We start from the raw sequence: 17,936 nt of genomic DNA on the forward strand, positions 1-17,936 counted from the left end.
GCTTACAGTTCAACGGAACCGCGAGCGTCAACGAGTCATTCGGCAATCCGCTTTGCAGCCAGCCAAGGTCGCCAGATGACAGACAGACGGCTGCCGTACACGAGCGGACGTTCGCACGAACGGCTGTCGCTTCGGGCTATTGTTTTACAAGTCGCCGGAACTCATTCCTTCGCCTGATTGAATGACGGCCACCGGCGTTTATTGAAAGGGAGTGTCGCCACCTCACCGACAACACTGAAGTATCGTAATTGCAGTAGCGAGCCAAACTCTAATACGGTATAGGGGTGAGTGGAAATATTTGAGGGAAGAGATAGAGAAACCAATCGAGCATTCGAGTTCTCTTAATAAATCAATCGCACCAACTCTGGTACAACGTTGTATTTCATTGCCCACGTTAGAGTGAATGTGTGTATTAAAAAAAAAAGCTAGAAAAAAAAGGCCTTAATCATGACGTAAAATACCAGTCTGCGATTCAAATTGCCACCTTGCGGGATTCCCAAGAACCTATTCACAATATATTGTATTTGCAATATATTGGAAACAACAGAAGACAGCCCGCAGCCACAATCCAACTCACAAACTACGTCAACCTCTTCCCTCTTAGACTGAGGCACATTTCAGGGTACCTTCAGCGGAAACCACGTGACAATTTTGTGCGATCGCTAGCCTCCAGGTTAGCTCAATCGGTTGAGCGACCGCACCTTAGGGGTTTTGGTATCGGGTTCGTTCTCCGGACCAGGACAAATTTTTACAGCTACTAGACGCCTTCTTTCTAAGAAATCCGCCGAGGTATCCAAGTGGCCTCGTGCTACGAAAAGGGGTGGTCGCCGATTTCCGACTTCTCCCGTCTAGACGTGGCGACAAACAAAACTTTTGTTTCCCGGTGTTGCTCCCTCAGTAAATTCTATCTACTCCTCGTTTTGCTGTTCTAAATAATAATAATAATAATAATATTACCTAGCTTTAGGCGACAAAACAAACAAAACATCCCCACACCCGTCGCCATGGTTCCTCCAGCTAATCACATAATTTAGTGATTGCAAATAATTGTAGTAACAGCCGCCAGAACTGACGTATTTTTCACAAATAAAATACTTTAAGCACACTTCGACATTGGGGAGCGATTTCATGTTCAAACCTAAAGCAATATTCCACAGGCAAGGTGTCAATAAATGTGCGAAGATCAAGTCCCCTCCCCCCCTCCCTAAAAAGAAACTATTCAAGTTTAGGCGAATACGGCACGAGGAGTGTTACGCTACAAATAAAACGCCGTATTTCACAACAAAACAGCCGGCGTCTTCACAAACAAACGGGACGAAAAAAACGGTCACGGTAATCATAAGAGTAAACATAAAACTTCCAGGATATATTACGAAAGCTTTATGAAGCACGTTTCAAGAGTACGAAGGCGAAGCCAGCGTCTAACAGGAAAACTTGCGTCAGGCGCAAGCACACAGGCGCTGGCATGAGTGATCGCGTGATCCTGTCAAAGAACGGGCGCTCAATAAACAGGTCGAACGCCCCTCCCGCGACGTCATTTTCAAGCACACCAGACTTTACTGTCGATTGCGCTCGGAAAAAAAAAAAAAAGGTGGGGGGGGGGGGGGGGGATTATGGCGCAGATAAACATTAATCGGAAAACGAAAGTACTACATCGCACTGTTGGCAGGGCGGTCAGCTGTCACAATCTACAAACCGACCGCGATTGAACACAATTATTAAAATAAATAATGATATTTGTTCCGCGTTGTATGTTTCTCAGAGTCAGTGATGCGTTTCCGCCGAGAAGTGGACGGTGAAATCGAAAGAAAAGTTGCCTTTATAAATTCGCAGCTTAAACGCAAACCAACAAGTCGACCCGAAAGGTAAGCGACGCAAGTTAACTCACTAAATTCGCAGCGCACGTTGAAACCTAAGCGAGGAAACAAAGGAATCTACACGAGGCAACAACTAAATTCGAGTTCGCATCCAAAACACTCGCAAAGCGCGCGTAGAGCTCAACGGTGTTTCATAAAGCGGTGGAAAACGAAACCACGCCCGATTTTTTCATTTCGGTTTAATTTTAAGAGCCGCGTCCTAACTTCACTGCCCGCTCGACACACTTCTAAATACACAATCTTTTTCTTTTTTTTAACTCACACGGAAATCATTCCGCCGTGGTTGATGACATTTGTAGCCAGTTTGGGTAACATGACCGAAAGGCAGGGGGGCGTGAAAGGTTGGCGCTGTGCCCAAGGCTGATCGGTCGTCACATATGTTCCCAACACGGTCACTAGACCGACCGGAATCGACGTTTTACAACAACCGGACAAGCGGCGCCGTTAGAGTTCCGTAGTTTCTTGTCTATATCGACTCCTCCACGGCTACCGCGGTGACTTAAACACGGAAGAATGCAGGTGGGGAAAAACCGATTCTTACAGCACGTCCGCCAATGCTGCCGAGCACGCTTCTACACTCTCGCTTCAATTCCGGCGTTCAGATAGACCGCCCAGCCACTGCTCTATCGATTGCACAGAAATAAGAAGTAAACGGTTTCGAAACACGGATCGACATCAGAATGTGTGAACGGCGTGACCGTCGGAAACCGAAGATCGTGAATCGGCGTCGACGACCTACTGACGCGGAAAGGCTGCCCCCGCGTTCGCTCGAAGAAAATGAGAAAAGGAATACGAAACAGGGGCAGTGCGACGTTGTCCGTAGGAGTTACGGGCACCGTTATCTCGAAACCGCCGCGATAACAACGGTAAAAGCGGCCGGCACTGAGCCGCGGGAAGGAACAAACGGAAAGCTACACGCCAGCGTAAGCGCCGATCGCCGCAAACCGAAGCCAAGCGAAGCTCTATTTTTGAGCGCGTACCCGCGCGTCTTGGGGACGCATTTGGGTTTCTCCGTGCGGCTGTTGCGAGTTCGAGGATGTGTGAACAGTCGGGCACAACAGATTGATACGGCAACGCTAAGTACGAGCTGTAAGAGTAGGAATGAGAAACACACCGTCGTCTACTTCGACGACCGACTCACCGAGGGGATCCATGTTTTCCATGATGACGCCGCCGATGCGGCTTTCCGAGCCGTAGCGAGCGTCGAGTCCGTACGCACGCTGTCGCAGCCTTCGCGTCTTGCTTGTAGCGTTCGTCGCCTTCGCGTGGTGTTCGCAACGCCGAGCTCACTGCTGGCTACCGTTCGTAATCCGCCCGATCAGCATGACGATCTCTCACAAGAATTCTTCGCACATCAGCCACATCACAACAGAGCACGGCGGCAGCTGCCTAGCGACTTTTCACAATTGGCGTATCCGGAGTATCAAGGCGCACGCCGATGGTACACGTAAGGCTGTCAAAACAGCAAGACACCACTGTTTGAGAAAATGCCACTTATTCACCTTCGCAACGGTAGTTAAAATCGCTGTCAGCTTAAAGGGTAAGATATAGCAAAAGAATAAAAGACATCTGAACTGTCTAAGTAACTTGTCTCTAAGTTTGTTAACCACTCTTGAAGGCCACGCTTTTTCACGCTGACTACGTCACCTACAAACAAGATCACGTCATAGCCGTCTTGTTACGCGCGCGTTTTGAAAGTCGACCGGTGGTGGTGCATCGAGCGCTATTGCGCGGCAAAGAAGCGGGAACTTGCACAGCAGACGACGACTGAAACAGCAGACCGTCAAGAAGGCCAGACATGAGTTCTCAGGGCAAGGTAACCGTAATTATTAGCTGTACAAGTATAGCTAACGTAGAACTCGTAATATTGTCTAGTCACGGCGTAGCAGTTGGACAGCAGCGTGCGTTGAGGAGCCTAGCCGTGGCATCGCAGAACTGAGCGTAATTTTTTGGCGCGTGCTCTAAAGGCGCGCAAGTAGTCTTCGGCCTTCAGGCCTGCGATTGTCTAATTGCTCTGATGCGGTGTCGTTGTGATCTTACAGCGTAGGAGCGGCGCAACTACATACGGCAGCGACCGGAGCAGCCGTATTGAGAAGAACTCACGAGAAAAGTAAGTAGGAAAAAAAAAAAGGTCAACACACGGCTCCCGCTGCGATGTGCGTAGGAGTGACTCTAGTGGCCCTAATAATTTGTTAAGCGCTCTGTAACGAAATACTGCTCTGTTAATCGCCAAGACAAGACATGGATGAGCATCATTTTATGGAATACGCTCTACGAAACGGATCATTACCAGTTATTAATTGATTTGTATCCACATTCGCCCTCTTGTCCTTGCAGATCACGTCACAGAGCTCTGATGCGGTGCCTTGATGAGCTCGTGGACGAGTTGCCGATAGATAAAAGAATCTTCAAAACCAGGGTAACGCGTTGTATTCATTCCTGACGTATATATATATATATATATATATATATATATATATATATATATATATATATATATATATATATATATATATATATATATATATATATATATATATATAAGCGAAAGAAGTGTATACCTAAAGGCTCGTTTTTCCGTGTTTTAACACAATATTAATGAGATCTAACCGACAGTAATGCCAAGGAATGTACAGGGGAAGTTATTAGAACCATTGGATTGTAAATAAGAAGAAAGAAAAGTGGATGAAAAAATAACCAGCCGTGGGCCTGCCCACGAATGGTTATTTTTTCATCCACTTTTCTTTCTTCTTATTTACATTCCATTGGTTCTAATAACTTCCCCTGTACATTATATATATATATATATATATATATATATATATATATATATATATATATATATATATATATATATATATATATATATATATATATATGAGATCTAACAGACAGTAATGCCAAAGAATGTACAGGGGAAGTTATTAGAACCAACGGAATGTAAATAAGGAGAAAGAAAAGGGGGTGAAAAAATAACCAGCCGTGAGCACGGCTGGTTATTTCGAACCCGCAACAATATATATATATATATATATATATATATATATATATATGTGTGTGTGTGTGTGTGTGTGTGTGTGTGTGTGTGTGTGTGTGTGTGTGTGTGTAACAAACTTTTCTAGTGCACTTTGGAGCTAGTATCTGCCATCTTTCTGTTTTTTAATCAACCAATATTTATTTCAAGTTCTTATTAGTGCATTAAAATACACACGGTGCTGATTAAACCCATAGCCACTGGCTAGTCGGGGGTCTATTGTGCATTTCAAGAAACACGTTTAAACAAAGAAGATGTAAGGACAGAGTACATTTCAATCATAACAAGAAAAAAAATGGAGCAAAACAAAAACAAAAATATATTTATGATAGGGTAATAGCAGTACCGTGCAATACGGTACATATATGCATGCAACATATTGTTTGAATACTGTACATCAAATGCAAATACGTAGAGGTGTATAAAAAATGTCAAGTACGATATACAATCAATATGTCATGAAGCAGAAATTGCAGTGAAAGTGCTTGCTAGTGTAACTGTTTTCATTTTTTGAACAAAATTATTTTTTTTTAATGCACAGGAAAGATTTTTGCTTTCTTTTATTTCGTACGGTTATATCATTTCATATCTCGACACTCCCAAACTGTTCTAGTCATTTTCCACGAATATTGTCTAGAAGATTTAAATTGTGTAGTGCAGCACGTCTGGTAAAGCGAGAGGAAGATGAAAAATTGATATGTGAAAGGGCAGTTTGCAATGAATGACATGGACGATGAGTGCAGTGCCGTCTTTTGGTGTCATAAATAATCTAATGGTACTATTTCCATTTTATGAAGCAATGGCACACTGGGTTAATCATATCTAGTATTGCTTATTATTCAAAGTGCTTGCTTTAGTAGAATACGTATGGGTTCCAGATATATATTTAAAGTCCACCCCCGTAAATCTGTGCAATATGATGCATGACAATGAAAAGAAAACAGAAATAGAGCATTCAGCGAATATTACTTTAAAAATAATTTTTAGCATTTAATAGTATACTGCATCCAGGTCCTACTTTAGCGCATACTGGGGTAATATGGTTTTGCCGGTCTGAATGGCTCTAAAAAATTACTCCCAAATATTTAAAATCTTTTTGCATTAATTCAAGTGTGCATTGATTCGTTGCAATGCAAAGGGGTTTACTGCTAGCAGGAGTACCTTCATGCAGCTTGTCTAAGGTGCGTCAAAGTAGCTGATTTTCGGGGTCCTGTCATTGTTCGTCGCGCCAGAAGCTACGAGTATGTCGGTCTTTCATGGAGTGCCTTGAAGTGGGTGCCTCTTTCAGAGCAAGTCCCATCACCTTTAGAGTAATAAGGGTACCAAATGCAACATTTCTTCACTGATATTTTTCACAGGTGGTGCCACATTTAAGTAGACTAAGGGCACAGCAACTTTTGTTTTGATCGCACCCTGCTCCTTGTCAGGATTACGCAAAATATCATTACATGAACTATCGTTATCCTTACATGGAATATTGCTATAGAGTATCACGCTGTAATCTTCACCTCATTTAATTTGCAACAATGATCGACACTTTGAAACAAGGCCACCACAGCATCGTAAGCTTCCATTTAACCACGTTAGAAATTATCAGTACAGTGTGGTGTCTCTTTAATCCCGTAGAGTGTGATAGACTAAACAAACGATAAAAATGCCAGGATTCCTGAGTGATCGAGTTAATATGATGAATTAACCTCCGGTCTTGAACCCCTCACCGGAGTCACGAGGAAATGGTGCTTGCTGGGCTATAAATCTATTTAAAATATATTGAAACAAAGAGACCTATTGTAACCAACAACAGTCTTTTTTTCCCCCCTCTTCAGTACAGTCATATTGCGGTGACTATTCTTTGTCGATATAAGTAACAGATACACGAAATTAGTTCATTCTGCTGGCAGGGTGCTCCAAAACCTATTTGGCTTTTTATATATATATATATAGCATACAAGATTTTTTTCTAAAATAGCAAACTCGATAAATATTGTTTTCTAATGTTGCCTCAATCGTAATATGCACTGAAGCAAACATCCAAGAAGGCGATACGCAGTCACCAAGTTTACTCCCTTGCATTTACGTTAGTCATGCGTACACCAAAAATACCAGGTACGACGGCCCCAATTATTGGCTTTTAAAATTTATGCACATTAACGATCAAACACCCCCCTGTCCTGTAGGACTCCACATGTTTGTGATATTGAAACCATGAAATATGCTGTTCTTCTCTGCAGATATCGCAACTCAACAGGATCATAGCATACTTCTATTACTTGGAGGACACCGTCCAAGCCATCTGCAAGCAGCAAGGCATTCCCTTGCCCGCGGACTACCAGCGTTTGTTGGCCAATCGAAGCTGCCAGTCAAAGGGGAACTGCAAGTGTCGCATAGCCCTCGCAAGAAGGGCGGCCGCTTTCATAGTAATAGCTCTCTTTCTTGACTCTTTCATTTTGTTCTGACTTGCTGGCACCGTAAGATTCCCATATGCTGTGCGTATGTCTGAGGCAAGAAAAACTGAACGGAACCGGAAAAGTATTTTTTGCCGCCTCGTATCTGCCGTTAGACGCAATCTGACGAATTCCACTTACAGTAAAGCCAAGAAAAGTACGAGGATGTTACTTGTGCCCCGCCGCGGTGGTCTAGTGGCTAAGGCACTCGGCTGCTGACCCGCATGGAGCGGGTTCGAATCCCGGCTGCGGCGGCTGCATTTCCGATGGAGGCGGAAATGTTGTAGGCCCGTGTGCTCAGATTTGGGTGCACGTTAAAGAACCCCAGGTGGTCGAAATTTCCGAAGCCCTCCACTACGGCGTCTCTCATAATCATGAAGTGGTTTTGGGACGTTAAACCCCACATATCAATCAATCAAATCAATCAATCGAGGATGTTACTTGTTTGTTTTGACTGCAGTGTAGTAATTATGACATAATCGTGGAAAGAAATTAGAGTGGACAATAACCTAACTCGCCGCACGTGGCGAGCGAACCTACAATATTTGCTCAACGCGTAGAGCATTGGTGGAGCACTGGATGTGCTATACGAACGTTGTAGACTCGCTTCCTAGCTGCGGCGACTTGATCTTTCGTCCACTTCTACTGCTCCTCGTTTGTGTCGTAATTACTATGCCATGCAGTTAAAACATACACGTAATGTCCCCTATGCCTTTCTTGGCTTCACTGTCTATTGGTATCATGAGGCAAGAATTATTAAGCATGTTAGTGTTGTCATGCCTGCTAAAAAGGAACAGCATCGACTATATTTCAATTCACTGTGTTTCTCATCTTTTGGGTCAGGAGCAGTGCCAGGACTTTATTCTAAGGGAAGGGGAAGGGGGGCACCCAAAAAAAGTGAGTTTCTTGCATGGGGCAGCGACGTAGAAGCTTTTGTGTAGTGTTTTATTTGTTTGCTAAAGAAGGGGGGAGACAAACCTCTCCCCCCCTGGCACCACCCCTGTTAGAGGGGATGCCGGAAGTGTGGTCGGAAAGGCAACGATCCTCTTGGGCAATTACGTACCTAGTTGAAATTCAAAAAAACTAGAAAAATTTGATACGGCATTTATTCTGTCCTTATGTAGTGAATCAATTTTATACAAGAGTCTTTTTTTTTTAAGCAGCCGTGTAAGTTCATAAAATAGAAATACAGGGACTGCATTAGACAGTTCAGAGTAATCATCTGCTGATGCTGGTCAACGTGCGAGTAATCGTTAAAAACATCTCGACTTTTTTTTTTTTTCTAAACTGAACCTATGTTTTTGAGAGAATGTTAGGTTGTGGTCCACATTTAAAACTTCTAGAGGAGCTAAAACACGTTGGTGGGCTAGTTGGCTTACGTCCCTGAATTGTTAGTTAACGCGACAGACAATGTTCTTCGGCGGCCTTCTCGGTCACAGTTGCAGAAGAGGTTCTGTGTGGGAGGTGGGGAGGGGTGAGACCTGGCCAGATAAAAATTACATAAATCGAGTCTCGCAGGCGCGTAGCCAGAAATTTGTTTTGGGGTGGGGGGGAGGGCACCATTTTGATATCGGGAGGAGCACCCGCCTTAAAATGGCCTTTTTTCTCTCTCTATGCCATGGCGAAAAAAAAATTTTCTGGGGGAGGGGGGGGGGGGCATGTGCTCGGTGTGTTACCCCCTGGGTACGCCCCTGCAGTGTAGTAACTCAAATCGTTTCGCACACAGCACATCGGAGCACGTGTTTCTCAGTTGAAAACGACGACGTAGAGTTCTTAAATCGTTAAATGAAATTCGCAGACAATACTACGAAGAGGAGGAAAGGTACAAGTTGGGTGCTTTCGTGTGACTTTTTTAACTCTTTCACTGTTTTTACGAAAGTGCTTTATTGTAACGAATGCGTATGTCACTGCATTGAGTAGCAGAAAAATAGCAATAGTTATAGCACAAGTTTTGTTGGAAACAATTTGTGCAGTTAGTGCAAATCAGCCTTTTTTTGTTGCGCACGTGTGTAACAGTCGATGAAGTTGTCTAGCAATGTTCGTAGTCGCCGGTTACGGAGTTCTCCTCTACGTGGATCATTGACTATAAGCAATATTGGAAGAACATAAAAACTCTTTTGAAGATTGGGCTTTTTTTTTTAACTAAACATGCCTGCAAAATTTGGCATTGTCAAAAGGGATTAGTTATGCACACAATGTTGTAAGTAACCTTTCATAAAACAGCCATAGAACTGGCGTATACATGTGATAAACGAGGAAAACAACACGATCGATATGAAGCGTGAAACATTTAAAAATGACTCGCGTAAAGTTTTTATGTGGCAGGAAAAAAATTGGGTGCAGACACTATCTCATTGGGAAGTAAGTTCCGCCCTTCAGTTGAAAGAATGAAAACTTGAGAACATTATTGAGACATGGGTAGGACCTTATATTCTTGGAATTCCAAAGTCTGACTTGGACTGGTAATGAAATTGCTTTTATTGTACGTTCTTACCAGTTCCTGGGTTACTGCTGCAGATGTCATGCAAAAGCTTTAACCTGACTATTTTGCTGCAAGCGTATCGTAACCTAGTAGAACCCTGTCGGAGGCCATGGGTACGAGCTGGGTTGGTTTTGTCTGGTTTACCCAGGAGTGCAACTACGCTCAGTCGACGGCTGGTGAAGGCCAAGACGCCGTCGTCCCGGACATCGAGTTCCCGCCAGACATGCCCAGCAGCCGCGAGCGGGAAACGGGAGAGTGGGAACGATACGTGAGTGTGTGGGGACTCCCCATCATGGAGGGAGCGTTTTGGCATCCCGTTCTGTACATGCGTTTTGACGCAACACTAGGGTTGGCAAATTCGCTCTGACATCAGTATAACAAAGCTGACCTGACTTATTTGTACAAAAAAAATTTTTAATTGGAATAAGTCGTATGCAAATGTCCTTATCTTTAGTTCAGAGGAAGTGAAAACAACTTTGAATAGTAGCAGGATCTTACTTACAGTCGACTGCAAGCGATAACTTGCAACATACGTTGCGTTCTTAAATTTACTATACTTAGAGCATATAAGCTGGGATAACAAGCTTTCAAATTTAAGAAATTGTTAGTCGATGTGATGGTGTCGTGTTTATTTAAACTCGAAGTGGGGCTTCTCGGCAGGGCAGATTTTTTTTGGATAAGTATATGAACCATACAGCACCCCTCCATTGCAGTGGAACCATTTCTACAGGGTCGGTACATGCACAGTAATATACACCTCTTCGTTTTTGTTGAAAACTTCGAAATTACCAATAATTTGTATTCAAATAAGAGCGAATTCGAATACTGTAACATTTGTGTGAATATTCAAAGTGCTCAAATATTTGCACCAGCCTACAAAACACTTTTCAGTAACAATGCATCAACGCTATCACGGTGAAATGACTTGCACGCTGATCGTTATGAAACGGGCGGTCGCAGCTCTATGCGTCGTATTCCCAGTGCGTCAACATTATTGATTATATATAGGTTCGCTCCTGCCTACAGCAAGTTAAGTTTTCGCCCACTTTTCTTTTTCACAATTACATTATAATTACTTCTAATAACATCCCTATACTTCCCTCGGCATGGTTGTCTGTTGATCTCGTTGGCATTGTGTTTAACGAAGAGAACAAGCCCTTAAGGGGGCAGACGGGTCTTTGGGACCAAAAAGTGACAACAAGAAAATCATGTTTAAAAATTGACATATTTGGTTTCTGTGAGTATGTTTCTATCTCTCTGCAAATTTTCACACTCCAGGAAGTAGTAATTTTTTTGTAATGTTATTTGAACTGTCCAGATTTTTGGTGCTGTTAACATGCAGAACCTGCAATAAAATGAGAGCCAACTTCGAGGCTTCTTTATCATTGACCGGCACCTGCGTTAGAAGCTCTGAAACATATTTATGAGCACCTTTATTAGGATTGCAAAACATGCGCACCATGATTGTTGCTTTTTGAAAAAGCTGTGTGTTTTCACTTTTTACCATTTTTCTCAAAAATGTAAATTTACGACAGTTCAATTTAGAGGCCTCAATATCTCTGCAGCTAGGGCTGGTACAACAATAATTCTTATTGCAACGGAAACCTGTATTTGTGTAGATTGCAAGTATGGGAACAGAATTTAGAGCCCAAGCCTCTTTAAGTATTTACTCATCGAAGTTGTAACACAATTCCAACTGCTATTGAAAATGCATAGTTCATTTTGCTGTAAAATAAACAAGAAAGGCCTAAAAAAACTCTTGCATACTTTTAATCTAGAGTCATTAGTCTATGTTGGCATATCTTAAGTAGCACTTTTAATTAAGCACTTTTTTTTCTATGGCAGCCTTAAACAAGAGTGGGTGAACTGAAATTATCTAATGAACAAGATTAGTTACACGAAGACTAATAAATATTTGAATTCAGCACAAAAACTGCATCACGAAAAAATGTCTAAGAGAAGTCTGCCCCCTTAAGTGGACATTTCTTTCCAGCATTATTGATGGCCACACAAGGCAAGGAAGAACGATTATTCCTGACAAGTGTTTGGTCGAAGACGCTCACACAAGTTGCTTTGCTCAAAGCACTGCTGATAGCGCTGCAGTACGGCAGTGCACGAGCGCGGTCGCATGGTTTTGTTTCATATTTCACAGGCTTTCACTAAATTCTAGAAAAAAATCACCATGTGGCATGTAAGTTGCTACGAAAAATTGGATTCGTCATTATGAAATACCCTCTACAATGCAACCAAATATGCTTAGCCTTAAAAGACTAATTGCATAAGTATTTCATTATTGTTCTTAGTTAATTAACTAATGAAGCTTTATAAATAATACCCTAACAAGTGCTAGATAAGAGCCAGCCATATGCCATCAGTTGCATGAATTTTTTGTTAATCATTAGCAGCGGCAGTAATTTCGATAAACCACGGCTGTTAGTGCTATGCTATTTGCATCTGCCTTTACTGTTTAATTGAAATGGCAGAGTGAGGGCAAGAGCTTAAATATTTTTTTTATTCCTTGGTTATACTTACATGAGATTCCCTGTACGTGTATGTATGCATAACTAATAACAATTGCTGGGCACTCTAATGTCTCATAACCATGAATTATTATTACGAGGGACGCTGTAGTGGACAGCTTTGGCAATTTGGACCAGCCGAGGCTGTTTAACGTGCACATAAGTACAAGTATACAAGCATTTTCACCTCCATCAAAAATGCAGCCGCCACATCCAGGATACGATCCCGTGACGTTCAGGTCAGCAGTCGAGTGCCATAACCGGTAGACTACCCTGACGGGTGCACGCATGTAACTCAAACCTCAGTATAAAAAATTGGCACCGTTAGTGAAAGTAAGTTTACTATATCCGAAAATTCGTTATAAATGGGCATATTCCTAACACCATATCTCTTTGTCAGAATGGTTGATTGGGTGAGTTAGTGTCCATGTCAACCTTGCTTACCTATCGTGCTCGTATTTCAAATCAAGTTCTATCTAACGCAAGGCTATCTTTTATTTACTTTGTTATAACCAATATTTTGTTATATCCGGGTTCGTTATATCGAGGTATGAGTATAACTAAACGCGTTGTTTCAAAAACAGACAAAATTAAGAAATGAATTTTATGTTGGCGACCGTTTCTTCAGGGCATATCCAAGGAGGACTGGATGGCCGCGGGGTCTTCACAGCAGAACACCCCGCAGTCGCCGAATTGGTCAGCTAATATGTGGCCAGAGAAGACCTTCGTGGACGTCATGTGCAGTAGCTCAACTGCAACTCCTTTAAAAGAAGCGCCCGAATATTTCATCGTCTCCCCGAACGGAGATGTGACATCCTTGGGAACATTGTCCTCGTTGCCTGAACATCAAGGCACGGAACGAAGTTTCCCGTGAAGCTCAATCAATCTTGCACTTTGGCCACCAAAATGTATGCTGACAGATGTTCGAACTGCTTTTAACCTTCCTTCATGATGTTTGGCCAGTATATATGCATTTCGGTGTTTCTATTCGTTCTTTCTGTGCCTTGTGTTTGTTTTTTTCTAACAGTTTTACACAATGTATATACTTAACATATCACTGCTTCGTTTTGTTCCTATTGAGATTTTGGGATGGGAGCTGACCTTTCTTTTGTGCATTGGGAAATAAATAAGAATTTTTTAAAATAGTTAATAGCCTTCACTATTCGTTAAGTCAAATGATTGCCTGATTCATATGGGTTCTAACTTTTACACAGGCAGAGACGCCAACACACATTCTTGCAATAACCTCACATTTTTGGAATGATTTTTCTCGTAATCTCGAGCAATGCTGTGAGGTGCGCTTTACTGAGAGATGTGAACGAACATACGCAATAACGGTGTCAGGAATGTTTTCTTACAAAAAACCAAGTACGTATGTGTGTTTGTTAAATTGCATTTTGTAGATTATAAAACAGAAAACACAGTTCACTGTAAAGCATTCCAGCGTATAGGCTATGTGCATTAAAAAATCACTCCCTATGTATCAGATAAAGCAGCTGTGCCATCTGTAAAACTGTCCACCACAAACTTTTACTGTTTTAGTTAGTGAGCTGGCCACATGTGTATCTTATTGTTATTGCTGAGCAAACTTGACTTTTCATCAATACTTTAAACATTTTGTTGCAGAGATTTTATGTAGAATGTTTTTTATCTTTAGATTGTTATACCGTTTATTGGATTTTAGCTGTATTTTAGTATTTTAGATTTTATTGACATAGTTGTTTCTCATGTTCAAGTTAGTCCTGAGATGAACATTTGCAATGCCTAGTGAGTCACATGTATTTTAATGCCCAGTAGCAAGGTGCAAACCTGTACCATGCTTAATTCTGTAATATATTGTGGCACGTATTCTCCCCAAGTGGCATGTCCTGTGTCACTTTAACTGAAAGAGGCAACGGGACTTTTGTTGAAGCGTTTGTTGAGCTGTACATATTGTACAAGTAGGCAACTGAAAAGCCACTGCCGGTACAGCAGGGCAGTGGCGTAATATACGTCATTGTGCAACCTTTGTTTATATATGTCATTGTGCAACTGTGTTTAACTGTTGTATATTTATTATTGCTTTTTGTGGGACTATTTGTGTTTTCTTTTTGACGAACATTCCCAACCTGATGGTTGAAAGTGTGCTCATTTTAAGCCATTCTTTGTTGGTTAATAATTGCACATTTCCTCAAGACAACATTCTAAATGTTCTTTGTATTTCAAGTCTATTTAGGCATTCCAACTGTGTTTGTTTTTGTTTGTTCACTGCTTATTCATTGTTATTTAAAACATTATTTATATAGATTGTTGAGAGCGCTAGACATCTTTGAAGCTGCCATCTTCTGGTAAACGTATTTCTAGTCAAGAGTCGCTGGAAGCCTTTCGTTATTCTTTGCAAAGTTTACTCTCACGACATCCTGTTTCTCAAAGTGCATAAAATGCAGTTTGAGGTTACTACAGTGTTCTAACGTTGTACAAACAGCGTGTGTTACTCTAAATCTGTTTGGCGATATTGCTGGAAATTGATGAACTGCTAGCTCACTTTTCGGCAGCAAAACAAACAAGTGTTATATTTGCTCAATTTTCTTTTCTGGATAATTTATCAAATGTTACTGCTATTTATAGTATACTGTATAATTTATTTATTAGAAATAAAGTCTTCCCTGCTTCAAGCCACTCTTTCTACTGCTATGAAAGTACAACGAGTATGACAATTTAATTTGAATTTTGAAAATAGAGAAAGACGCATCTGCAACGGTGAAAAAGATTCTGTGTTTGAAACAAAGCAGTGTGCATATACAATGTGCACAGTGCATGAGAAACCTCTGTGAGATAACAGAAGCAAAAATAGCAAGCAAAAGTCCTTACTGGAATTTGCTGTCCAAACACCCTGTCTGCACCTTGTGATGAGCCTATTTGGTTCCTGCTTGTGGGTCAGCAATGAACACATATGAAATGGGCATTCATGCGTGAAATCGCAGAATGGAATGATGGGTAAATGGAAGACTTGTGCGATTAAGGAATTAAACTCGAAGCGAATAGTGATTTTGGTTGAATAATTTCTAATCGAATTCGAATAGTATAGGTCACGCATTGTAAAAAAAAAAAATGGGCGTAGTCGTCAAACCTGCATATTAACTGAAACAAGGCCTGTGCAAATGACATTTTTTTTTTTCAGTTCAAAGAAAGTGGAAAGCAGGATTTCGTTTCCGGTAGATTGTGAGTGATAACGTGTAAAATATAATAAGTTGTAAAATTTACTATACTTAAAGCACATAAGCTGATATAACAAGCTTTTAATCCTAAAAAAAAATGAATCATTGTGAGGGTAATATTTTCATTTAACCTTGAAGTGGGGTTTCACAGCAGTATGAATTTCTCCTCAATATGTGTTGTCGCAGCTCAGCATCCTCTCACTGCAGCAGAATTACCTTTACAGGAAGTTATTTAATCTATTTGTTCATTTCGAATACTTCAATGTTTTCAATAATTTTATTCGAATGGAAGTGCATTTGAGTACTGTAATATTCGCTCGAATATTCGTAGCATATTCGTGCAAGTGGTCGCACCACAACATGAGGGAAAAAAGAGATACAGAATTTAAATACATGAGATTATTCTGATAAGCACCAAATGGCTGATAGGAATTGAGTGTGGTTTCGAAGGTCATTTGAGGGAGACATATGTAATCATGAAGACAATTCTAGTGGAAGACTGGTGTGATGAAAGGTTGTTTCATGGGAGCAAAATGTTGCTAAAGCCAAGTTTCAACAAGAGTTATGGCAAGTCCTTTTCATGCCTTCTTGCCTGTTGTCCTCTTGACAAGGCAGTGCCTGTCGTTCTATACCATGTCATTTGCGGCATTTAACATCCTAAACCAGCGCCAACTTGCTGCAGCTTTCCACTTTAATTAAAGGGACACTGATGGCGCGAAACAATTTCTCGCGTATTAGTAATTCCAGTCCTGAAAATAACACTCTTACCGCGACAAGCTTGTTAAACGGGAAAACGCGCGAAAAAAAAAAAATGCCGGTGGAGACGCCACATCAAGATTTCCGCACCGTGACGTCACAGATTCGAAGGCGTCTACTGCGTCCTGCGCAGCGCCTAATTGATAAAAATGAAGTGCGTTATTATCCGCGGGTGCGACAGACTTAGCATACAATTTTTTATAAAATTTCATCATGCCAATGTCGCGAAAACAAACTTTGAAACATTTTTCCTCTGGGTTTTAACATTTCTGACGTTACGCACAAACGGTGGTACATAGAAAGTTGAAAACTTGAGCGTAAAACATGACGACGGTCCACAAAGAATACATGAGACAAGCATTGGCGCTGACTAACAAGTTAGCTGCTTCATTCTTCTAGCCTAAAGCGCATATAAGTGCCCTAACCACAAAACCTTGCATGCACACGCGTAGCATGACTACGTAAGAAGAGATTAATGAAGATGTGCACGCATGAATTCATATCACTGACACAGTCAGCTCCCATTTTTCTTTGTGCACGCTTGGAAGGCAAGCTGACCGTGCCGATAATCCATAACCAAGGCGGTGCGTCTTGTATCGCCTTTATTCGGCATTACGGGAGCCGCGCAACCGTGCCATGCGCCGCGAAGGTTGTAAAAGGCGGCGCGCGCCTTGTCAAATGATCAGTGGCTCATGGTTCCAGAAAACTTGGCTAGCCGAGACAACTGGCTCCTTCGTGTCTCCTATCCCAAAGAGATGCAGCACAGTGTATTCACTCTAAGTCTGTTAAAGCTGATTTAATAATAATATATGCGGGGGTTTTGCGTGCCCAAATTAAGGCATACATGATTATAAGAGATGCCGTAGCAGAGGGTTCCGGAAATTCCGACCACCATCGTGTTCTTGCACTGACGTCACACAGTACGCGGGCCTCTACCATTTCACCTAAATCGAAATGCGACCACCGGGATCAAACCCGCGACCTTCAAGCCAACAGCCGAGCATGAAATATGTGTGCGTCCATGTGAGCACGCCACGCGTGATCGTTCATTTATCTTTCAGGTGAATTCGCTAGCTGTAATTTTAGGTATGAAAAAGCAACGTTGAAACTGCAATCACCTTTCGTGCAAATTTGAGTGACTTAATTGTTGGGCGAGTTGTTGGTCCATTCTTACGGTAGCTTTTAGCGCGAAATAAAGACGAGAGACGGACAAGCGTTTGCCCGTCTTTCGTCTTTATTTCGAGCAAAAGCGTGGCATTTTTATTTTGTGCAGCAATACGCCCAGCGGCGTGGACACGATGGTCCTTCAAGTCCGCTGTGAGCTAGATCTGCTCCGGCTGCAAACATGCATCAAAACAATCTTTCTTACATCGTGAAACAATCAGACGCGTTGCTTGGAGTTACATTGACCTCTTGAAGCTTCTCTGTCGAATTTCAAGTCCTAAAACGCACCTGTCAAAAAAAAAAAAAAAAGCGTGGGAAACACCCGGGAAATAGGGCGCAAATTGTGCACGTGCTCTTTCATCCGCATTTATGACCAGTAATTTATAATTTAGGACACGAGTACTACAGTGTAATCATGAAACGAAAATGATTCTTCGTATGCACGCTGACGTTGAAGCATTGA

General features: G+C 41.8%; 2 protein-coding genes across 3 annotated transcripts in view; one reads left to right on the plus strand and one right to left on the minus strand.

Moving 5' to 3' along the window:
* The window catches only part of LOC119167419 (echinoderm microtubule-associated protein-like 2), a 218,094-nt gene extending 214,814 nt beyond the window's left edge, over positions 1-3,280 (minus strand). The window contains exon 1 of one of the 2 annotated variants that reach the window (XM_075866424.1): positions 2,992-3,280. In XM_075866424.1, coding sequence (XP_075722539.1) covers positions 2,992-3,040 — 49 coding nt within the window. In that variant the 5' untranslated portion in view covers positions 3,041-3,280. The remainder of the gene's footprint in view (positions 1-2,991) is intronic. The other variant, XM_075866431.1, reaches the window with a different exon arrangement.
* Positions 3,281-3,451: 171 nt separating this feature from the next.
* Positions 3,452-15,010, plus strand: LOC119167418 (uncharacterized). Its single transcript, XM_037418892.2, has 6 exons — positions 3,452-3,693; positions 3,920-3,987; positions 4,215-4,296; positions 7,143-7,328; positions 9,986-10,105; positions 12,985-15,010. The coding sequence occupies exons 1-6, from the start codon at positions 3,676-3,678 to the stop codon at positions 13,228-13,230; spliced, it is 720 nt and encodes a 239-aa protein (XP_037274789.2). The 5' UTR covers positions 3,452-3,675; the 3' UTR covers positions 13,231-15,010.
* The last annotated feature ends 2,926 nt before the right edge of the window (positions 15,011-17,936 follow it).

This window comes from Rhipicephalus microplus, chromosome 6 (genome assembly GCF_043290135.1).
Source record: "Rhipicephalus microplus isolate Deutch F79 chromosome 6, USDA_Rmic, whole genome shotgun sequence".
NCBI lineage: Eukaryota > Metazoa > Arthropoda > Arachnida > Ixodida > Ixodidae > Rhipicephalus > Rhipicephalus microplus.